At 47.0% G+C, this 23381-nt stretch overlaps 2 protein-coding genes across 7 annotated transcripts; one reads left to right on the top strand and one right to left on the bottom strand.

Moving 5' to 3' along the window:
• Window positions 1-83: 83 nt before the first annotated feature.
• LOC143822808 (glutamine amidotransferase-like class 1 domain-containing protein 3, mitochondrial) lies at window positions 84-6730 on the bottom strand. Of its 2 annotated transcripts, none has more exons than XM_077308410.1 (4): window positions 6622-6730; window positions 1486-1657; window positions 1124-1325; window positions 84-507 (listed from the first exon to the last, which is right to left on the bottom strand). In XM_077308410.1, exons 2-4 carry the CDS (start codon window positions 1625-1627, stop codon window positions 315-317), a joined length of 537 nt encoding a protein of 178 aa, XP_077164525.1. In that variant the 5' UTR covers window positions 1628-1657; window positions 6622-6730; the 3' UTR covers window positions 84-314. The 2 variants fall into 2 exon arrangements, with proteins under 2 accessions (XP_077164525.1, XP_077164524.1); XM_077308409.1 differs by lacking the exon at window positions 6622-6730 and adding an exon at window positions 3879-4598.
• Window positions 6682-21454, top strand: LOC143822807 (uncharacterized). Of its 5 annotated transcripts, XM_077308406.1 has the most exons (11): window positions 6688-6875; window positions 7416-7529; window positions 8464-10152; window positions 10795-10894; window positions 11330-11478; window positions 11621-11733; window positions 12316-12405; window positions 13585-13707; window positions 14837-15149; window positions 19743-19803; window positions 21251-21454. In XM_077308406.1, the coding sequence occupies exons 1-9, from the start codon at window positions 6830-6832 to the stop codon at window positions 15032-15034; spliced, it is 2622 nt and encodes an 873-aa protein (XP_077164521.1). In that variant the 5' UTR covers window positions 6688-6829; the 3' UTR covers window positions 15035-15149; window positions 19743-19803; window positions 21251-21454. The 5 variants fall into 5 exon arrangements, with proteins under 5 accessions (XP_077164522.1, XP_077164521.1, XP_077164518.1 ...); XM_077308403.1 differs by having other exon boundaries at window positions 6688-7529; XM_077308405.1 differs by lacking the exon at window positions 19743-19803 and having other exon boundaries at window positions 6688-7529.
• The last annotated feature ends 1927 nt before the right edge of the window (window positions 21455-23381 follow it).

Here is a 23381-nt window from a genome sequence, read left to right as displayed (position 1 = left end):
CCTGACTCATTTTTGCAGTCCTCCAGACCTTATCCCTTCCACACAAAATAAGCATGAGACTGGCAGTCTACTACAGTTCCAGTTTTATTGGGGGCGGTGTATGTGGGCAGGGGGGAAATACACCAACGTGCCTTCCACAAGGTGACAACCACCATCTAGCCCTCTTTACATATAGCCATGGTTTTGATATCCATCTTCTTTGTGGATGGGCTGCAGATGCCTTTTTCATCCCAATTAGTCCTACCTGACCTCTCCATGAATTGGTCAAGGGAGGGGTGTGACCTGTTTAGAGCACTCCGCTTCCCCTCTGGCCTTCAAGCAAGATTTAGCACTTCTTTGACCATCTTTCCGATGCCGTCATAGATGGTGTGGATGGGTGCATTGCACATGAAAGCACTTGTTGTCACTAGTTTGTGCTTTGCGTCCACATGGACCTCATCAACATTTTTGTTCACATGTTTGCAGCCCAGCTCTTTCAGGGCTTCAGCAGTCTTGGCGTAGGGCCACCTGTGGAGGCAGAAATGAGAAGGTAGGGAGAGTTTTCTATTGGATCGGTTTCAGAGGTCAGGCTCCCCTGCAGAAAATCTGAACAAGGCTGAGGGAAGGTGGTAACATTTTCTTCTGTGGTTATCAGGGTGCTCTGTGGGCTAGACTTGTATCTTAAAAACACCATGCTTCTGAGGTAGATGGAGATGAGACCAATTCTGGTAAAGAAGAGACAGCATCTCTTGATGCTTACTCATGGTTAACTTGGACAGCTTTAGAAAATTCATTTGAGGAGGATTGTGTTGGGCCACCTGCTTCCCCCTTTTCTAGAGCCAGTTCTAGATATTCTCACAATGGGTTTCATTAACAGGTTTTCTTAATTCTGCCTGGACTAGCTACTGTTGTCCTTGGGCTGGCACCCCTCCCCCCCTACAGTTCCTTCTCTGGTTTGAGAGTTGACTAGGCACTGGCAGGGGCTCATGGGAATTGTAGTCCATGGACATCTGGAGGGCCGCAGTTTGACTACCCCTGAGCTAGAGCCTTGCTTTTCAAAACAAACCTCAGAATGCCAGGCTCCGCAGAGTGTTGAAGCAGAGCTCCCCGCAATCTCCCACCCCCAGCCAGCCGTAGCACCTACTTCTCACATTCTACGTCATGACCAACAGTGATCTCACAGCCGGGGATAATTTTGGCTGCCAGCACAGGAGAGATGCAGCACAGACCAATGGGCTTCTTGTCTGAACAGAAGGCCTTGATGGTCTCTTCCACAGGTCTGGAGACTGTGCAGTCCTTCCCATCCACTGCCCAAGAGCAAAGGTTTTTAGCCACTCCAAAACCACCTAGGAATAGGAAACAGGGTTCAGGCAGGATGCTAGTCATGGCAATGATATGTCAGATTAGGAAGAGAATGTGAAAACCCAGGAGGGCCTGATGCCATCTGCTCAGTTCTGCAGCTTTTGGGCAGGGCCTATTGCTGTAAACTCTGGTGGCTCCTCCTACCTGGAATGATGAGGGCATCTAGTTCCTTCACGTTGAGCATGACCAGATCTTTGATGTTGCCTCTGGCGATCCTAGCACTCTCGACCAAGACGTTGCGTGTTTCCTCAGTTGGCTGCCTGTTAATGTGGTTTACCACATGCATTTGGTCAATGTTGGGAGCATAGAGTTCAACCTGGAAAAAACACCATCATGTTTATCTTGACATTTTGCTAGTAAGCCGGGTTGGTCGACTGGGCTTTGACAATTCCTGCAACCTTGTTTCTGCACAGAGTCTCCGTGACCTTTAATAACAGCAGAGCAGGCAGGAAGCCAGCAGAGATGCTTTTTTCGTCTTGGAGCTGCAATGATGAGGAAAGCGGCAATTTCTGCCCACTAAAGGCATAGAACCTTTTGCCATGACTGTACAAGGGTTCTGGGTTTAAAACACCCGTTTACTCCTTTAAAGTGTTAATGGCATTCCGGGGCAGAACAGTAAAACCTTGTGGTGATTGAAGAGTTAAACTTCTTTCTCTACAGGATCAAATGGCAAATTATTTTTATTATTTTTATTTTATTTATAGTTCAGCTTCTATACTGCCACTCCCAAAAAGCTCTGTGGCAGTTTACAACACAAATATAAACCCCCATAAAAACTATATTAAAATTCCCTGCAATTTGCATTATATGGATAGAACAAAAATAGTCTCATTTATTTGACTCTAGTGATACTCATGCAAACTTAAATGGACTCCGGGGAATGGTAGAGGACAGGAAGGCCTGGAGGATCATTGTCCATGGGGTCGCGATGGGTCGGACACGACTTCGCACATAACAACAACAACAAAAGTGATACTCTTTTATACCACAAGAGGGACCCCAAGTAGCCTGTAACACCCTAACAGTCAAACCGCAGAAACTGTAGTGTTGGTCTGGGTGTCCAGTCCAGAGTAAGAAATGAGTATGCAGCAAACTTGAAGCTTCTTAACCATCACAGATGAAAACCACTGACATGCTGCACAATTCAAAGTAAGTTTATTCATAGGAAACCTCTTCTGCTCCCTGTTGAACACTAATGTTTTGGGGGACTTGGGATTTCTTACTACAAGTATTAGCCACCTTGGCAACACCTGGGACTCTTCATCCATTACAAATGTAAACTAGGTGTAGCATAACTTGGGAGTGGTCTACATTTCAAGGACCCTGCTATTTTCTCACCCACTGAGGATCCACCCATACTCGTTGCATGCATGAATGCAGGAATAAAAATTTCTTAGTCTTTTAGGTGCCCCTAAATCTAATTTTGCTGCAACACGCTAATATAGCCACCCCACTGGAATGACTGCTATTTGGGATGAATGAAAAGATTCAGATTTATGGAAGAAGGGCCTATTAGTGGCTATTATCTAGAACAGCTGGAAATAGTCTCTCTACAAAAGCAGTATACCACTGACTTCAAGCTGCCAAGGACCAGCCCCTTTTCACATTTTGCATGTGGGCTCCCTGAAGCATCTGGCTGTTCTTGGAAACCAGACATGTCTAGTCCCCAGTCCATTGCCTTCCCTATCCTCATGAGAGGCCAGGCTTTTGCAGCCATGAGGTTTAAACCGCCTTTTTTTACTTGAATGAAAAGTGTGCGTTGGCCCAAATGTACATGCCATCTTCAGTTGTTTTTCTTTTGGACCTCCCACAGTACCATGTCAATGCTCATGAAACGTCCTAAACCCAGTTTGTCTTCGCTTTGCTTGGGATCACACCCTCCCGTTGGCACCCAGCCACTGACTACAAATAGACTTTGTTCCCTGACCATCTAACCCCCACCCCCCCCAACACATGCACTAAGGAGGGCTTCAGACGGTTAAAACAGAAACAGTGTGCGCAAGTCTTCTCTTTACTAAAAATCAGTCGCACCACCGTGTTAGTCAAAGGAATAATTCTGTGTGTATGTGTGTGTCCCCAAAAGAGCTCAGGAAGCTTGGCTGAGGGGCATCACAGCTGTGTGATCAAACCCCCATTACTTGCCTGGCTTTCTTGCAGGGCCTTCAGTCAGCCGCTCTCCACATGAGCAGGATCTCTACTCTGCCTTCTCCACTTCCTGGCTTTAGCAGGATATACAGGACAGGCGTAAAAGCAGATTAAAGTCTCGTCCAGCTAAAGAAAGTGCACCTATGAGCAGGCTGGCAGAGCGCTGCAGGATTCCTTTTGCTAGGAGAAAGGCTGGGTTGCAGGGGGGCTACGAAGAGGAAACAGATCATGGAAACTGTTCCAGGAAAAAGAGAGAGACGGTGAAGCAACTGGCACTGGTATACTTAGCCAAGAAAAGATGACACTGGCATCAAGATGAGCAGAGCCCTTCAGCTGAAGAACTGGAAGCAAAATAGTGTGGACTGGCCCCGACCATGCCTGGGGTGTCTTACCTGAGCCCCCTCCCTGCTGAGATGTATCATGACGGCTGAGGACTCATGGACTTCGCTACCATCAAACACTCCGCAGCCCGAGAGGACCACAGCAACTTTCTTGCCCATGGTCAGCAGCAGGGAGGAGATCTTGGCAGCCAGAAGCGTGGTGCTGAGCTGGTGTCTGGCACGCTTCTGCTTCCTTGAGGCTTTTATAGGCAAAACCTCCGCCCACAAGGGTGAGGCTGGGCATTGCATTTGCCAGCCGGAAGTTTTCCATTCCCTGCAGGCAGGCCAGGACTCTGCATGCCATCCAGCTGGTTTCTGCTGATGGTTCCTCTTTCAAACCTTGGAGCCTGGGCCTGGGCTGTTGGCTTGAGTCTGGGCTCCTTCCAGGGTCACCCCAAGAAATGTGACCAAGCAGCTACACCTCATAGTCACTTGCAACCCCCAAGGACCTGCCTTTCTACAGAGAGTGGTGGGTGTGCAAACTGAAATTTGAGCTCTGGTGTGGCCATGCTGCTTCCTTGGCTTCCCCCAAAAATAACAGGAATCTGGTCTGAAAATAAAAGGGATCTTCCATCTGATGATTGCTTGGGTAGTCGGGGTAGCCTTGTTGTCTAAGGAAGAAGAATAAATTATTCTCATAGGTCTTATTCAGTCAGACTGAAGGTCCATCTGCTTTTGTCAAGGAGTCTTGCTTTGTGTTCCTTTTCAGGCTTCTACAGGACTCTTCTGGAGCTACTGCTGTCAAAGAATTCCAGGGGTAGTCAAACTGCGGCCCTCCAGATGTCCATGGACTACAATTCCCAGGAGCCCCCTGCCAGCATTTGCTGGCAGGGGGCTCCTGGGAATTGTAGTCCATGGACATCTGGAGGGCCGCAGTTTGACTACCCCTGAATTAAGCCATTCGAGCCCTGGATGGCTGTCTGATATTGAGCCATCTAACAGAGGTTGGTGTCTATGGGGCGGGGGGTGGTGGTTCTCCTCATACCCAAAGAGCCCCTGGACTGTTCTTGTCTCTGCAAGACTCTCCTTTTAACATTTCACAAATTCTATAGCATTCTACTTGCACTTGGTTCATGAAAAGAGTTGATTTTTTTCTGAGGATTTCTTTTAAAACCAAAAAGTTTAAAATTTATTTCTAAGCACAGAGGGAGAAGAATTGTTGGAAAATGGCAACATTTCCCAACATTTTCCTTCATTCTTCTACCAATAAAGATTCCAAGAAAAAATAAAACATACAGCTTCTAATCTAGAACAACTGGACATTCAGTGGAAAGGGAGTGTGTGTGACCAACCAGTGTGGACTATAAACAAACCTTCCGTATGCACCCCTCCTCAGCCAATGAAATATGTATTTTGCACACCGTACTTTGGGGGTTGAATGAAAAGCTTTTCATGGTTTTGGAGCAGTGTGCCCCTGAAGTGTCAATGGGTTTCCCCATTGTTTTCTTCCCAGGATGGCAATGACAATTAACAGAGTGCTTGTTTGCTGTCCACAGAGGCATGTCTTTGGGGTTTATGTGTCCATGCTATGTTGAGATGGCTTTTCTTGTAGTTGAAATTGAGCTGGATTTGTGCATGTGTTTGATCCATTATCACTTCAGTATCCTGTTTCCCAAGGTGACCGGCTAGACCAGGGGTAGTCAAACTGCGGCCCTCCAGATGTCCATGGACTACAATTCCCAGAAGCCCCTGCCAGCGAATGTGAATGCTGGCAGGGGCTTCTGGGAATTGTCGTCCATGGACATATGGAGGGCCGCAGTTTGAGTACCCCTGGGCTAGACGCTAATAGGAACCTCATGGGGAAAGGCATGATGTCCATAAACAAGGCATGTGGGCCTTGCCTGAATTTGTCCTCCAACAGTGGCAAGTCAGAGGCATGCTTCTTGTAACCTTCCCCAGAAATGGTCAGCAGGCCACACCTTCCTGCCACGCTCCTGGAAGTCATGTCACCAGAAGTCATGTCACAGAAATATATGGCCATATCACCTGATAATTTTTTTTACATTAAAAATATACAAATAATTAACTCTCACATGATCCGCAAAACCCTTCCATGGTTTTGTGAAACCCCAGCACTAAGGAATGAAGCTGCCAGTGGTTCTCCTAGTCTCAGGTCTCACATCACCTATTATTGGATCTGAGAGTGGTCCTGGATTGAGCCTGGAATTTGTGGCCTGCTTGGGCCCAGAAACTTCTGACTTGGACTGCTGTAGCACATGTGTGTGGACTGTCCTTGAAGATGTGGAAGCAGCAGCACATGGGTTGCCGGGGTTCACCACAGAGAATGTACTGACCTTGAGCATCACTGGACATCAATATTTGTTTTAATTTTCCATTGACATTGAGTTAAAGATTGCAGCGAGTCTTTGCAAAAAGCCTGATTGTTCTCTTGGAGAGCGCTTTTTAATTCAAGAGTGATTGAGGAATAGCCCAAAGAAATCATACATGTGTTCAGAGGGTTTCTAGAGAGGCTGGGGGTAGAGAAGGTAGGCCTGTATGCCCCTCCAAAAGGTTGGGGAGTATTCAGGTGCCCCTGCCTGTAGCTGGCCTCTGAGGTTTGGTTGTCCCTGAATTGGCTGTGTGTGTGTGTGCTACTATCAAGAGGTTCTGTGCCAATTCTGCACACAATAGATAATGCACATTCAATGCACTTTAGAAGTAGATTTTCCTGTTTTGCACAGGAAAATCCAGCTGCCAAAGCACACTGAAAGTGCATTATCCTATGTGTGCGGAATGGGGTCTTTAAAAACCTTACCTTGATCCAGGTTTTCCGCGCAAGGGTGAAAATAAAGGCACCTCTCCTCTGTCTCTTGAAGGAGGACGGAGTGGTAGAGGGAAGGAAGGGAGAGCGAGGAAGCCGGTGACGCCGGGCCCAGGTTCAGCCCCACCACCGCTGGTCAGGCCGGGGAGGAGCGAGGCGGAAAGACTATAAAGCACCGCTCTGGGAGCGCTTCGGCCGGACGATGGAGTCCCTGCACCGCGCCGTCGGGCTCGTGGCCATTGCAGCCGGTAAGAAGCGCGCTCAGCTCCTGCCAACTCGCTTCCCCGCCGACTCCGGGGATAGAGGCCGGGAGACGCGCCGGCAGATGCCCTTGGCGGTCTCGCTGCGGGGGCTCAGCTGCGGGAGGCTCCTCTGCCGGCTGCGAGTCGTCGCGGAGCAGCGCCGCCGTCTGGGCGCCTGTTTGTCGCCGGGCGCCTCTTCGGCGCTCTGCACGCCCGCGGCCCGAGTCGCGATCCTATGGCCCGTCGGAGGGCGCAGAGATCCCGGGCACAGCTCGTCACGCGCCGCCTCGCCTTTGCGGGCCGTTGCTCAGCCGCTTTCCCTCCGCCCTTCCTCAGCTGGCCGCTCAGCCAGGCCCTCCCGCGGCTCTTCGTGGGCCGTCTCTCCCCCGGCGGTTCCCCCTCGGCTTTGCGCACCTCGCGTCCCCCCTCCCGACCCGCCATCGCTTGCTTTCTTGCCGGTTTCCCTTTTCCTCTTCAGTAGGGCAACCGCGGAAAGGCATTGCAGGGGGCCCTCCCGTCGATTCGCGTCTCCTCTCTCCCTTCCAGGGTCTCTGCTGCTGGCGGTCCATTTCTACAGCTCGGCGGGGCCCTCCGCTCGGATTCCCAGCACTGCGCTCGGGATCCTTCTGCTCCTTTTATCGCTTCTTCTGGCATATGCAGGTGAGACAGTTGGGGATGTCCTGCTGGGAAGCTGTGGAAAGCAGTGTGTGATGCTGGTGTATCTCTGGCAAGTTCCCTGCCTAGTGCCTGGGGAGAGGCAGGGCTCAGTGGGAGAGCAGCTATCTGCTTGGCCTGCAGAAGATCCCCTCTCCAGCTAGCCCTGAGATGGCAAACCCCTCAGCTCCTGTCACAGGATCTGAGAACTTCTTACAGTCCCAAGGAACACAAGTGCCAGGTTGCTAGTTCTCCTTGACTTTGCTCATACACTTCCCCTTCTCCCCAATGGGGACACAAAGCACCTTTGGTAATTCTCCTCCATTTAATGTATCTCAGAGCAGCAGCTGCAGAGTTGGTTTTTATAATCCGCTTTTCACTGCCTGAAGGAGTCTCAAAGGAGTTTCCAATCGCCTTCCCTTTCCTCTCCCCACCACAGGCACCCAGTGACATAGGTGAGGCTGAGAGAGCCCTGATATTACTGCTCGGTCCCAATAGCTCTATCAGTGCTGAGTGAGCCCATGTGGTGGGGGAGCATGGAATCAAACCTGGAATCAAACCTGGCTTGCCAGATTAGAAGTCGGTGCTCCCAACCACTACACCCAGCTGGCTGTTACTTGTGAGGTACCACAGATGGTGCTATTTGCTCAGGGTCATCCAGGAAGCTTCCACACTGGACTGGGGGTTCCAACCAGATTTCTCCTGGACTGACATCCTAACTGCCAGCCCACAGTGGGCTTCATACCTGGATTCCAAGTATGGCTTCCATGGATGAATCTGAGTCTCTTTAATGGGGCCAGTGTTCGCTAGGCTGAGAGGCTGTCTATAAAATCTGTGGCAGAAGATTCTGTTTCTTCATTGTACTTTTTGCAGCCCTACAAGACTGGTAACAACTAAACTGCTACTCCTTTTTTCCCCCCTCCCAATCCTCCATTGACAGGGGCCCGGAAGAGCTGCCAGAAGGCATCCCTGTTTGTATCTCTCTGCCTGACCGTTTCAGTGCTGTGGTGTGGATATGGGGTGATCCAGATCCTGACTGGGCAAGGGGTCCTCCTTGGCGCTGCTGACCTGCGCAATGCAGCCGTGCCTGGACTGGTAGCCTGCGGCCTGGGGCTGCTCCTCATCAGCCTGATGGGCTTCCTCCAGAAAGAGGTCCCCCTTGCCCTGATAGCGTCTGCCATCTCTCTGGCCTGTGCCCACGAAGTTGCATCGTTTTATGATGCTGCCTTTGGATCTGCTGCCGTGGCCTGCAATTACATGGCGGTCTGCTTTGTTGGGGGCTACCTTGGTTTGGGGAAGTGCCTCTTTGCTCTAAGCCAAGAGAAAATTGCCCTGCCTGGCGCTGACCTGGCAAAGAAAGAGGCCGGCAACAGGCAGTGCCCAGGCGGTGGCACAGGCTCCAATGATTTGACCGCATTCAGTTTGATCCTGAACATGCTCTCGGCCAGTGTCTTGGGCTGCAGGCTCCTGGGGGTGACTGATGAGCTCTTTGTGGGGCAGGTCCCCTGGCTCTGGGCAGGAGGGATCTACCAGCTGGGTGCCTCCATCTTCTCCTATCGTTCTCTTGATGCACTGGCTGCCACCTTTTTGGGTTTCACCTCCCTCCTGAAGTTTGGGGAAGGCTATTCCCTCTTGACCTTGCGCTGGGTGGCAGAGGAGCCCAGCTTCCCCGTCCCATTCTCGGTGGCTTTTGCCGTCCTCCTGACCACTTTGGCCCTTTTCATTGCCATCGACAGCCTGGCTGATGGCCTCTACCTGCTATTCTATGTGGCCTTGAGCCTCGCGCTTGCCTGCAGTCCAAAAGGCTTCTTGGAAGGGGGCCCTCAGGGCGTGGCAGTGGCCATTTTCATGGCCTCTGGTCTCCTGACTCTTCTCCACCTTTACAATGGGAATGCAAGAGTTAAAATGCCAAGGGGGGAGAGGGTGCTCAAGGCTTTGATCTCCCACCTCCACCCTTGCGAGCTCCGGAAGGGGAATGACCTCCATACTCCCTACCTGGGTTACTCCAAATATGCTGATGCTGAAGCACTGGGCTATGCATGCAGCGTGCTTGCTTCTTTTGCCATCACCGTGACAGCAAAGCCAAGCACACCGCTACCTACAGTGGTCCTTCCGGGGGTGGTGGCGGCAGGAGGGCTCTTGAAGCTCCTGTGTGGTTGTGTGGCTTTCTCCCGCGGCAAGACTTTAGAAAGCAGCGCTTTCATTGTCTATGGGTTTATGTGGATCATCTGGGGCATCGCCAGGTACGGGGGGCTGTACGATGCTGCACGGGGCTTCCAGGTAGCCGTGGGCATTGTCTCGCTCATGCTCTTCAATGCCTTCCTTGTCCTTTGCACCCTTTTCCTGAGCATCTCCTGGTTCCTCTACTCCCTCTCCTTTGAGCTCATTCTCATCAGCTTCATGTTGGATGCCGTTGGGGCCACTTCCATGGGCTACGACAGCACTGTCACCATCATTTTTGGCTTGGTCAGCTTCTACTGCTTTCTGAGCACCCTGGTCAACTGCACTTTTGAGAGTCCTCAGCTCCCCATGGGGCGTCCCCTTGTGAGGCTCAGGGGCTTCGAGGGAGGAAACACAAAATGCCTTCATCTGCCAGCCAGGAAAGCTTCTTCGATCAAGCAAGTTGCAGGTGAGGAAACAGTGTCGCTGGTATCGCTGTTCTTTGGGCTGTGGGCAGAAGCAGTGGTCATCCACCTTTACAAAAGTTCCTCCAGAAAGCAGTTTGAACACATGCCTCACACTGTCAGACTCTTAAGTCTATCAAGGTCAGTACAGTCTACTCAGAGTGGCTTTGACACTCCGGAATCTCAAGTGAAGGTCTTGCACGTTATGGACCACCTAATCCCCTTAATGGTGTAATCTGTCTTGGTCCAAGGAAGGCAGACTATAAATAACTCAAATAAATAAATAGTTTAAAAAATGGTGATACTGGGGATCAAACCTGGGACCTTTAGCATACAACACTGATGTTGTACTACTAACCCATATCTCCGCTCTTGCAGGATGCTGTGCATGTGTGGTTATACTCTAGACTGCACAGGGAGCTCCTGTCCTATCAGCAGACTTGGGTTTTTGTTCTGATTTTGGACACTTGAATCTATTTTGCCACTTCACTGTGCAAAACCAGAGCTTAGTCTTCTCTTGCAGATCTGTGCACCATCAAGCTAAGCAGGGCTTGTGTCGTTTATACAAGGAACGGTGTCCTACACTCCCCCTTCTATGAGTCTGGAGATGGTCATTGTTAACCACTGAGCCCCTCCTTTGGTTTCAGAGATAATGAAGAGAGGGGGCATATGTGGCATCCCCACAGACACAGTATACGTTCTTGCTGCAGCCTGCTGCCAACCAGATGCTGTGGAGAAGGCATACAAGTAAGGGGCAACATCTCTATCCAGGGTTCCTCTGGAGATCTAGTGCTGGGGGTGAGGAAGCAGCCCTGTTGCCAATACAGTCATGGACAGAAAATAGTGCAACTTGCCTTCCCTTTTCAATGGTCACACTCCTGCTCAGAGTCTCTTGTGGACTCTTACTGATACTCTCCTCCATGCATGCAGATCTCACCCCTATGCACATGCTTAGTTCACAAGTGTGTGTGTAACCCCCCACCCCACATAGCTATTCACTCATTGCTCCCATTCCTGCACATGGCAACATCCATGACTTTGTTCTGAATCAGCAACCCAGGAAGAGGCATGCAAGATATTCTTGGGTCTGGAAGAAGAGAGGATGGATTATGGGTACCATGAGTGTGGCTACTCCCAAAGGTGGGCTTGTTGAGCTTCTTTGTTTTCTCTCTTTGACCCTAGCACAAAGCACCAGGCTCAGGACCGTCCCATGTCTCTCTGGATTTCAAGTTTGAAACAGCTGGAACCGGCCAAACATCTGTTCAGCCCTGTTCTCTGGGATTTCATGGACGCTGCATGGCCATCACCTATCAGTCTGGTGATTCCAAGGGGTCAGAGATGTTCTCTGCTGCTCAGACTTCTCTTCTGTACTCTTCCCTGGTATTTGGGGGGGGGGGAAGGGATGCCATTTCTCCGTCTGGTGCTACTGTTAAGGGCTTATGCTGAGCAGCTCTTTTATGTTTTCCAATGTAGGTGAATGGGTAGCCCACCTGGGGATGAACAACTCTGCTAAATATGTTGGTACCCCTCAGAGCATCGCTATTCGCATTCCAGATTGCTCAGTCACCACCTACCTGATTGACTTGGTGAGCTAAATCTCACCTTTGCCTTTATGGGTGTCGGTCTTTATGCTTGTGAAAGAGTGTGGAGAGTGCGGTGCACAATCCTGTATTGTTCATATCTTAAATAATAGGCTTAAAATAAATATAGGTGAAATCTGTAGGATTTGTACATCTGATCCCTGCTCTAATAGCTTGTTCTGTACCAGGCTTTTCAGTTTCAGAGGGGCTTGAGACCTTGGTTGGTCAAGACAGAGGATGGAAAAAGGTGCTAAGTATTGTCTCAGTATTCAAAGGACAACAGAGGTCTATGTCAATAAGAATGATGGGAGGTAGTGGGGGAATGTCAAGTTGCCTTGGATCAGAAACTGCTTGGCTTGTTTTTAAAAATGTCCCCTCATAAGGGCAGGAAACATTTTGCTTTTAAGCATATGATCTTTATTTAATATGGATTCCTTGACAGGTGCAGCCCAACAGAGAATTGCCCCATTCTAGAATTTGCTCTGTTATGGGAGGAAAAGCCACCCACTGTAAATCGAATCCCATTATGCAGCTGTCCTTGACCTTATGTACAGCCTTATGTTCTCAAATTTCTTTCTTGGTCTTCAGGTTGGCCCAATTACTGTCACATCAGCCAATCCTACAGGAGAAGCAGACACCACTCACCACAACCAGGTGTATGCCAGGCTAGGGAACAAGGTAAACTCTGTGGAATTGCTTGCCCTCATGGCAGTCCCAGCTCACATGATTCTAAAGGGATCTTCTTGGACCTTTAGGGTGATGGAGCCTAGTGCATCCGTACTGAGTGGAACGTTGTGGGTTCAGACACCTAGAACATCTAGGTTCAGACACCTAGAACAGAGTGGCCAAACTGTGGCTCTCCAGATTCCATGTGCTGGCAGGGGCTCATGGGAATTATAGTCCATGGACATCTGGAGTTTGGACACCCCTGATCTAGAACAAGGGTCCCCAATGTAATGCCCATGGGCACCATGGCTCCTACCAACACCTTTCCTGGTTCTTGCCCAGTGTTTTTAGGAAGCGGGTGGGGACAGATGGGATTTTTGCCCTGCAAGGTTTCCAAGTGGCCACTGGAAATCTGACTAGTTGTGCCTTGGCAGCAGCTGCCCCCACAGCACAAGGATCTTAAACACTATGCTCATTTTAAAAGGTATCCTGTTAAACAGAATCTTTGCCTGAAAGTGCTGAAGAGTTACAGAGTTATGTATAACTGTGCTCTATGTCTCCATTTTGTGGCTGCATCTTCTACCCTATGTCAGACTTTCAAAGGTGTTTGCAGGCTTTAAGTCTCTAAGAATCTTTGTTCTAGAAAGACTCAGCACTTAAATGCTTCTGATTTACTCAGACAGGGAGCTGTTTTTACAGCCAGATGCAGTCAGTACAGCTTTGAAGAGGACTGGAGGACCAACATCTGTGTCACTTCTGTTACCTATCCTCCCTCCCCTGAAAAAGAGCAAGACCCCCCCTTCCTTCCACTCTCCATTTGCCAAATTGGAAAAACAATAAGTAAGTGTTGTTTTCCATCTAGCTCAGAAGATGTCTGCTGACCGGCAGTGATGCTTGAGGGTCTCAGGGAAAGAGCAGTCTTTCCCAGCATCTTCTCCCTCAGTTCTGTTTACTGGAGATGCCAGGAATTGAACCTACACCTTCCTTCATGCCATGAGGGGCTTTTCATGCTGAGCCACAGACTTGCCTCCAGTTTAGTGTAGTTTAACTCAGAATAACAAAGTGCCCTCATGACCCTGCAAAGCGCTTAGGAGGAATGTGCTTCTTGTATAAATTTCCAGACCAAATCTGGAAAGAGCTGCTTCTCTTCACTCCAAAAATGTTTGAAACGTACTGCTGATTCCTCTCTAGGTGGACGCGATTCTTTGTGATGGACCTTCTCCAGAGAACGTAGCCTCCACAGTGGTGGACTGCACCAAGATTGGGAATGGGCACATTGGGTTCTTTAGAGTCGGCCTGGTCCCCAAATCCCAGGTCAGCATTATGTCATTGTTCCCTCTCCTGTGCAGTAATTCTTGGGTGTGTTGTCAGTCACAATGTTTATTAAAAGCCATGTATTGTTGCAAGCACTTCCCAATATGTACACAAAGTCTGCAACTCCCAATAGGCCTGATTTAGATATATTCATTCTAATTAACAGGTAGTAAAATTGGGGGCTCTGGGGCACATATTTGCACGCCAATGTATAAGTTACCCAGGGCCACATAAGGTTCTCTCTTTTTTACGTCTAATAAATCATGCTGCCACCCTCTTCAAGGCAGCTTAGAGCTACACACATCATTTCTTTCCATTTTGGCCTCACAACGCCCTGTGAGGTAGGTTAGGCTGAGGGAAAAAGTGACTGGCCCAAAGTCACCCAGGTAGTTTCAGCGGGAATTTGAACCCAGGGCTCAATCAGGGCACTACATCACCTCATAAACCCTTTCCTTGAAGCTACCCATAAAATCGCTTGAAGTTAGCTTTGCTGAGAAGAGCCCCTCTTGTTAACACAACATCCCTGCAAGCCATAAGTGTTCTGAAAGATCTCCATTTCTGACAGGGTTATTACCCCAACCCTAACTGAGTCACTCTGCAATCTTTAGGGCTTGCCATCTTCCCCTGGCAGCTCACAGCCCAATAGCATGGCTTTGCCCAGCTCCTAGAAACCGAACCATTTTTAGAGCATCCGTTGTGCTGGTGATTTGGCTGCTGGAGTCAGTAAGTAGCCCTGCGTAGCCTGGCTTTTAACTGCAAGAAGGTCAACCTGTGTGTGCATATTAGCTAGGGTTGCCAACCTCAAAGTGGTGGCTGGAGATCTCTCCAGGTAACAGAGATTAGTTCACCTGGTGATAATGGTGGTTTTGGAAGGTGAACTCAGTGGCATCATACCCCCATTGAAGTCCTTCTCCTCCCCAAACCCTGTCCTCCTCAGGCACTCCCCCCAACCTCCTGGCATTTCCAACCCAGAGCTGACAATCCTAACTATAGCAGCAGGCGTACCTTAAGACCAGGAACTCTTGACTACTGTCACTGGACTTCATTCAGAGGAGACGAAAGTAGGAAGAGAAGGCCCCAGATCCACAGAACATCCATCCAGTCTTGCATTCTTTGTCTCCGTTCCCAGGTGCTTCAGATTCTGGAGCAGGTCCAAAGAAGATACCAACCAGGCCACACCAGTAACCTCCTGTCCATGGAGGGCAAGGAAGAGCAGCAGACCCCGTGCAGTGCCTCTGTCAGGAACAATGCTCATGTTCAGGGAAACTCACCAGCACTGTGTGCCAGCAAAGCATTCAATCCTGACGAAGGAGATGCACCTCCATGAGCAAAACTAGTCCAGATGCAAAAATGAATGCGTCCTCAAACTGGAAGCCAAAGGCTGTTCTGTTCATTGAAGAGAGGGCTTCAATCCAATTGCACGTTGAATACAGCCTTCTGAAGTATGTTTTCTGTTGCCCCGGTGACTGTCTGCTCCAGCCATGGGGAGGTAAACATCTGTCAATGGTAAATACCACAGGAAATAACATAGAAGTAGCAGGAGTAATTGTGAATATGTGAAGGTTGTTAGAAATAATTTTACTTGGCTGGCCCATTATATAATAGGATATGACCAGTGTGCTTTAGGCACATAAACCAAGACAATAAAGCCTGCAGTGATGACAGTGTATACGGTCAGAAAATTCTTCCCTAATCAGTTACCTTGACTATCTCTCTATAATAAAATTCTAGAGCAATAAACATTTTTCGTTGAGTCTTGTGTCGTTTTGAAGACAGTGACACCCTACCGATACCCTTCTAAGTACAAAAGTTTGTTTGTTTGTTTGCCGCTGCTCTCAGGCCAGCCAGTTCCTGGCAGTTTACAACTTTATCAGGAAAAGTAAAATGATAAAACAGCCCCATTTCATTTCAGACTAATTCCCTATAAAAATCCCAGTTCCACAGACCCCCACCCCGATCCCATGTCAGGATCCCATTTTTAAAAGAATGCTTAGTAAATCATGTCAGCTCAGTCTTTTGAACAGTTTTATTTCACCCCTGCCTATGAATGCACAGCAATGTACGTGGGGATAAAGTTTTGTCTTGGTTTTCTGCCTGCATTAACAAGATAAAGTCGTTTTAAAAAAGTATTTAGGCCCACTGGTTGCTCAGTTTCTTCTAACTTTTCAATATTACTGCTATTGAAATGATGATCCTCAAATGAGAAGGGCAAACAAATCCATTCAAATACCAAACAACTACCCATTTTCTGAATATTATTCTCCCCACCAGTCTGAACATGGGAGAAGTTGGGTAAATAAGATTAGAATTGTGACCACTGCCACTTATATGTTATATGTGATATGTTGTTTGATGTAAATTGGCGGTTTTATGGGGATTTTATTGTGTTTTTAACTGTTTATGTTGTAAACTGCCCTGAGACCTATTTGGAGAAGGGCGGTCTAAAAATTAAATAATAATAATAACAACAACAACAACAACAATAATAATAATCATCATCATCATCATCATCCAGGACAGAGAGTGTTTCAATCTGAGACAAAATATGCTATCTGTATTGATGCTGAGATTTGCACACTGGCACATTTTGACAGATTACTAATGTTTTGTCATTCATGTCAATAGAATGCTGATTTTATGAGTTTAGGCAGATTGTGAGTGGGTGGGCAGGAAGGGATGTGCCAGTGTCTGTCTCTTGGGGCCTTCCTTGCAGACCCAGGGGATTGTTGAGATTCAGCCTTCACTTCCAGGAAAATGTGCAGGCCCACCCTCAGGACTTTGAAAGTAATCTGTGGGAATCTTTTGGCCTTAGGGTGGCCTTAGGGTGACCTTAGGGATTTTAACATTGGTAAAGCGGGGCATCATTGACCGGTGGGGTTCTTGATTAAAAATTTGGTCTATATGGAGCAAAAAGTTTCATAGAACGCAAAAATAGTATTGTAATACATATTTTTAAATTTCAACATAAGTAAAATTTGCCAGGTGCCCCCAGATGTCCCTCCAAAAGTGGGACAATCTGGTCACCTTATTTAGCCTACTTCCACAAAACCTATATAAGGAAAAATATGTCTTTCAGGTTATTTAACCTATTATCTCAAAGCTGTAACAAACAAGAAATAGGAATGTCCCTTGATTGGCATTGCTTGCCTTATCTCAGCAAAACTAGTTGTAGAAATTATGGTATTACCTAATTATCCCCTCTATGCAATAACCTTGTACTTGAATTTTCAACAGCCCTCATTTATGGTGATTATTGCCTATGTCCCTCCCACTATACATAAAATGGATCTGCCCAAACAATGGAGAAAATCACTATCTGTATATTAATTCTTTACACTGAGGGACTGTTTATGTTGGCTGGCGACTTGAATGCACACACTGGGGCTTCCAGTGAAGAGCTTTGTTCCACACCTCAGTTTGAGAACCGCTGGAATAAAAATAACAAAGATGCTTCCTTGGAGGATGGAATGTACCCTGGCTGGGCCCATGAAAGTGCACGAACAGTATTGACTTCAGGTACAAATAGATATATTTCCAGAGCAACTCCACCCCCCCCATTTTGGCCAAAGCAAATGGTTGTTCATGTGCTTAATTTGGGCTTTGGAATAGCTGGGGGCAATGCTAACAACAACATGAGTTATTTCCCTGGTAATTTGTAGGCCCTTGTTTTGCTTAAGTCTGCTAGATGGGCTGTTTTTTTTCAAAGGAGGCTTGTCATAGGCTGCAGATCTGAAAGACTGGCACTCATATATTTAGAGCAATGCTATTTTGGAAGCAAAGGGCGGTACTGTGAGAAAACAATCATTGACACTGGGAGGCAGGTTTTCACATTAAGGAGCAGTTATATAGTTGTGAGCACTGTCAGGTAGCATTTGTTTCTGTGGTCAAAGGCGGCCCACCCCATTGGCTTGTGGGCAAAACTATTATAAACAGTTCTTGCTGTATCTTTCCTGACACTCAATTTCAGCAGTGTAAACAGAAGAGTTTCTGTTCATCTTCCAGTGATCAAATCTTTGGGGAGCTGAACATGGGGCACTTTAGGCCTAAATACTTTAGACTTTCTTGATACAAACAAAAGGCTCCATCTTGCTATGTTAAATATTCCTTAGTATTATATAGTGAGAGAGTCACACAGTTCCGGAAAGCCTTTTATTAGCGCAATAATAACAGCTAACAACTGGCAATTACTCACACACACTCCACACTTATATAGGCTCAGTTCATGCTGATTTTCCAATGTGTGGGAAGCCTTCTGTAGTTCCTCAAAGGGGCAGCTGCCCAATTCACCTAATACATTACACCCCTCCCCCTTATTCCATAAAATCCTTCAAATACTGAGGTTTCGATCACACCCTCTGCGAACGTCTTAGCTGTGTTTGCTTTCGATCGCATCTTTGCGAACATCTTGGCAATGTTGTCCAGGGGAATCATATCTTGCTCTCTGGAGACATGGCCATCCAGCTCAGTCTCCTCATTCTCACAACCTTGGATGGGTTCCAGACTTGGATCTCCAGACAAATTGGTTCCCTGATCAAACACCAGCCCTTCCTGTCCACTGCCCTCCGCCCCAGGAGCTGGACTATCCACGGAAACCTTCCACCTCACATGACGCCTATAGACCTTCCTGTCTGGCATAACTGTCCTGTATGAGATTGGACCTGTTACCTCTTGTACTTCTGCTGGCGACCACATAGGCCCATCCCCATAATTCCTGATATACACTATATCTGCTGGAACAAACTCCCTTGGTGCCCAACCTCCCGGCTTCCCGCCCTTCACCTTATATTCCCCCAAGTCCGAGTGCAATCTGTCTAGCAAGGTTGTATGGCAGTGGTGCATCAGTAATTCTGCTGGTCTATGACTGGTGGACACACAAGGTGTCATGTGCTGCACCAACAGGAAACTTGTGAGTTGCTGGCCCCAATACCCATGCACCAGCTGTGCCAGCGAGTCCTTTGTGGTCCTTACTATGCATTCCGCTTGGCTATTGGTCACCGGATGGAAAGGCGCTGATATCACATGTGCACTAGGCCACTTGCCAGGAATGCTTAAAACTTGGAACCCTTAAATTGTGCAGTGTTGTCTGACACTATAATGGCTGGGATGCCATGAGTTGCAAACAGCCATTGCAGTGCTTTGATCACTGTTTGTGCGGTCATGGTTGGGACCGGCAACATTTCCAGCCACTTGGAATAGGTGTCTACTACAATCAAAAGGATTTGTCCTTTGTAAGGTCCCACAAAATCTATGTGGAGCCTTGACCAGGGGCCCCTAGCTGTCTCCCATCGGTCAACTGGGGTGTGGGCTGCAGGTGGCTGGGACTCCTGGCATGCCAAACACTTGTGCACCCACTCCTCTATGTCCATGTCCATTTTTGGCCACCAGATGTAGCTGTGGTCCAGTTGCCTCCACAGCCATTCTGGAATTACCACTCTCGCCCCCCTCAATAGATACCTTTTGTATACAGACAGTTCTTCTTGCCCTGATGTAAGTGGCACAAACTGCCCCCCAGCACCTGTGACAGCCACCCCCTCTACACCCAGTTCAAAACTCTGGCCACTATTGGGTTATTCATGGATGCATTGAACTCCTCAATGTATCCCTGTGTCACCATCGCTACTGCTTCCTCTCTCTCTCTCTCTCTGGGCTAAATCCCACCTTAATTGCCAGTATTATATAGTGAGAGAGACACACAGTTCTGGAAAGCCTTTTATTAATGCAACAATAGCATCTAACAACTGGCAACTACTCACACACACTCCACACTTATATAAGCTCAGTTCACACCTGATTTACTTGCATGCGGGAAGCCTTCTGTAGTTCCTCAAAGGGGCAACTGCCCAATTCACCTAATACATTACACTTAGAGTTGGCAGCATGGAAAGATCACCTAGCAAACAGACATGCCTACTTGATTACTGCTTATACTATCTTATAAAGGGATAGTGAATACTGTGCCAAAGTTTCATCAGAAATAGTTCCATCAGTAGTTTTGATCTCCAGTTTACTTTTGTCTTCCTTTTTGTCTGGTACAGATTGCCAAGACATCTGCAACTCCTCTCCTTGGAGACCAAAATAGAACAGCCCAAACAGAAAGTGACTTGTTCAGGAACTGTAGACCCTCCCATTTACTTGCATGACAAATGGTTTCTATAATTAAAACCTAAAGCACACAGATGATGTCAATACCAAATAGCTAAGTTTGGAAATGCCCGTTGTTGGTAGGTGTTGGAAGAGAAGATGAATCACAGGTGAATGCTCTTGATGGGGAGCACACCAAGGTTAGCTAGACAAGTTGGTCTTTGTTCAAGGGGATGAGAAACATATGTCTGGCTAGGTAAAGTCATGGGCATTGGGATTATTGATGGTAGGAGATTCTGCTTCAGCATCAGTATTATTAAAAGGTAAAGGTATCCCCTGTGCAAGCACCGAGTCATGTCTGACCCTTGGGGTGACGCCCTCCAGCGTTTTCATGGCAGACTCAATACGGGGTGGTTTGCCAGTGCCTTCCCCAGTCATTACCGTTTACCCCCCAGCAAGCTGGGTACTCATTTTACCGACCTCGGAACGATGGAAGGCTGAGTCAACCTTGAGCCGGCTGCTGGGATCGAACTCCCAGCCTCATGGGCAAAGCTATCAGACGGCTGCCTTACCACTCTGCGCCACAAGAGGCTCTAACGCAGTATTATTGTAAGCAAGCAAAACATTTATTATATAAGGCCAAGGCTAAGTAGGCCGCATAGAGGGAAATTTTGTTGTTAAAGGTGCCACTGCAACCAAACTTTGTGCTATTATAACCCATTATAGCAGGGGTATAAAACTGCGGCCCTCCAGATGTCCATGGACTACAATTCGCTGGCAGGGGCTCCTGGGAATTGTAGTCCATGGACATCTGGAGGGCCACAGTTTGACTACCCCTGCGTTATAGGGAAGATTTGACACAACTAGAGCCAGAGTTATTTCAGCAGTTGATACTATTTTATGGGGTTGTTAGGATTGGAAGGCTGCCATATAGCAAGTTGTGGAAGATGGAGTTGTCCATGGTGGTTTTTTTCTCATTTCCTCTTCTTTTAAAATTATTTTAAAAGTTTTTAAAATATTAATTATGTATTGTATTTTATTATCATTGTGATGACTTGTCTTGAGACTCATTTCAGAGAAAGATGGGTTAAATGCTTTAAATAAATAAATGGTCCAGAAAGTTGCTAGGTTTGTGTACATGGAATTAAAAACAAGTTTTACTAGATGTTAATGGAACAAACATGGGCTGATTGTAGTGAAGTTCTTGGGGGATGTGGATTTCTCCCTGGCACTTAACATGCTCTTCTCTACATCCATTAAAAAAGAAGACTTGGGGGAATTTGTCCATGTATTGGACTTGTGAGCCAGCTTTCCCCCCTCTATTGCTCTGGAGGGCTGACCAGTCATTCCAGTATTTTGTATTTTGTACTGGAATTCCTGTATTTCACCATGCTTTGAATCTAAAAGCAAACATGCACACTCAGGATATCTTAACTAACTTGTCTTACGAAATCCCTTACAGGATCCACACAACCCAGCAAGGTCCGCACAACCCAGCAATCTCTGCAAGACTTCCATAAACTGGGTGGTCCACCGGAAGTGGCCTAACGGCATTCTTTTTGCTTGCTATTGGATTACTGTCTCTACAAGTTGAAAAATCCATCTCATGGTGAATCCCCAGTGAAGAAAGATGCCATCATGCTCCCATGTGATTGTGCAGCCATCTGATAAGTAATTAATATGTTAAAGTTAAACTATGCCCACCCCATACACACTATCCTTCCTGATACTCAAAGTCAACTTTACAATGCTCTGTAGCTCTGGCTGGCCATATAAGTACTATGTTCTGATTGTTTTCCTAACAGCTGATACCTGGGATTTCAGGAAAATGGGTAAGTATGAAGCAACTGGGTCATGGATAACCATTAATATCCACCTTAGTGTGTCCCTAGGGGAGGGCGGTATATAAATCTAAATAAATAGTCTTTAATTCTTTATTTAGTTTTAAGAACCCTTTTTAAGCTTTTCAAAAACTTAAAAAAATAAGTAATTAAAAACAATTCATGTAAAAGTACTCCAAGCATTGAGTGACCCATGCTATCCTGATGTCATGTGAAAGTACCAAGTCACATTGTGTAGAAGTTTAAGAATCTCTATGATGAACTGTGTTTCTTTGGTCACTAGAACATGAAAACCTCCAGATAACTTGGAAGGCATGATACTGGAGCCAATGAACTAAAAGAATTGAATACCTTCAAAATGGATATCAGAGGGTACTTTAGCAATGGGTTTTAAAATGTCTGTTTCACTGACATGAACTAAGGATATGTTGATGTTCTGGCCCAAAAGAGCAAGAATGAATCTTGATCAAGACTTTAAGAAAAACATGAACTGTTTATACAACCCTGAAGAACATTTTCCCTTTGACATGCCTAGACAGGAAAGGGTAGACCTTGAGGAGGAGGCCATAACTACAGCACTTAAATGTTGTTCCCAAAGGAACCCTGGGGATATTTAGCAAAGCAGGAAAATTTTCTAGCTTCTGGTCAGTAGACAAGCAGCCAGTTTCTTTTCATGTTTACTGTCTGGAACTGTTGCCATTCAGAAAGAGCCACGAAGGGCCAAAAGGTTATTGGGGTGGGAATAAAAGGGTTTACTTTAGCATGAGATTCACTGAGGGATTTGTTCATCACCCCAGGAAGTTTGTTACACTTGTTTCCATCACCCAAGGAAGCTTGTTGAATTGCACCTAGATTGTATTTAATCAACAAATAAAGACATATCTCAAGTGTCATGGTTTCTAATGGGTGAACTCTGTAGTTCCTTGCAAAGGCTATGGAGAGTACTGTTACATAGCTTTTCCACAAAATTGTGATTCCTAGGATTAGGGGCATGTATTTTCAATCTGTTGAAATGACTCTGCAATTAAAATGGTGGCTTCTTGATGTATCCTCAGATTATCCCTTCTACTTTCAGACATAACTTTCAATATCTGAATGCTCTCCAGGGCCACTTTATCCATGTAGCACAAGTAGCATGTGCTATGGGCCCTGTGCTTCCAAGGGCCCTGCATGGTGCCTTGTCCTCATGACCCTGGGAGTGGTGGCATAGAAGTCTAAACAAGCAAGGAAGCAAGCAAACAAACAAGAAACAAACAGGGCTGTAGCCTCTCCCCACCCCCTTCCCTCTAAGGACACTTGGAGTGATGATCCCTTTTCACTGTGGAAAGGGGGCCCTCTGCCCCCAGTCTGGCTGTTTCTGCTACAATTGTACTCTGCTAGGGTCCTGCGAATCCTTAACCACTTCTGACACTCTCAACGTATTTCCCAGTCAAATTGTCCTCTAAGTCAAACATGCTGATTTTATTTGCCTTTTCCTTATGTGTATTGCCTTCCAGCCCTGCAGAGAATATCTGTAGCTTTATTTCTTTGGGGCCTGATTCTGACATGTGATAAACAGGAGACTTTATTTCCTGTAAATATCATTCTTGGGCCAGGGTACTTTATTTTCTTCCAATTCTGTATTATGAAATATTGCAAAGACATGGTAAACATACAATGAATGTCTTTAAGTTTCAGCTGACTTTATTATTAGTATTTTGATAAACACAAATTCAAAATCTCAATGCAGTCATTATATACGCAAACAAGCAT

This window comes from Paroedura picta, chromosome 13, assembly GCF_049243985.1.
Source record: "Paroedura picta isolate Pp20150507F chromosome 13, Ppicta_v3.0, whole genome shotgun sequence".
Classification (NCBI taxonomy): domain Eukaryota; kingdom Metazoa; phylum Chordata; class Lepidosauria; order Squamata; family Gekkonidae; genus Paroedura; species Paroedura picta.
This window is presented reverse-complemented; position numbering and strand designations above follow the sequence as displayed.

Coding starts and splice junctions, on each gene's coding strand:
- LOC143822808 (XM_077308409.1), bottom strand. CDS start 4,115: ATGCAATGCCCAGCCTCACCCTTGTGGGCGGAGGTTTTGCCTATAAAA. Junction 1,658..3,878: donor TCAGCAGGGAGGGGGCTCAG/GTAAGACACCCC, acceptor TGTTTTTTCCAG/GTTGAACTCTATGCTCCCAA. Junction 1,326..1,485: donor AGATGCCCTCATCATTCCAG/GTAGGAGGAGCC, acceptor TCCTATTCCTAG/GTGGTTTTGGAGTGGCTAAA.
- LOC143822807 (XM_077308405.1), top strand. CDS start 6,830: ATGGAGTCCCTGCACCGCGCCGTCGGGCTCGTGGCCATTGCAGCCGGT. Junction 7,530..8,463: donor GCTTCTTCTGGCATATGCAG/GTGAGACAGTTG, acceptor CTCCATTGACAG/GGGCCCGGAAGAGCTGCCAG. Junction 11,734..12,315: donor CCACCTACCTGATTGACTTG/GTGAGCTAAATC, acceptor CTTGGTCTTCAG/GTTGGCCCAATTACTGTCAC.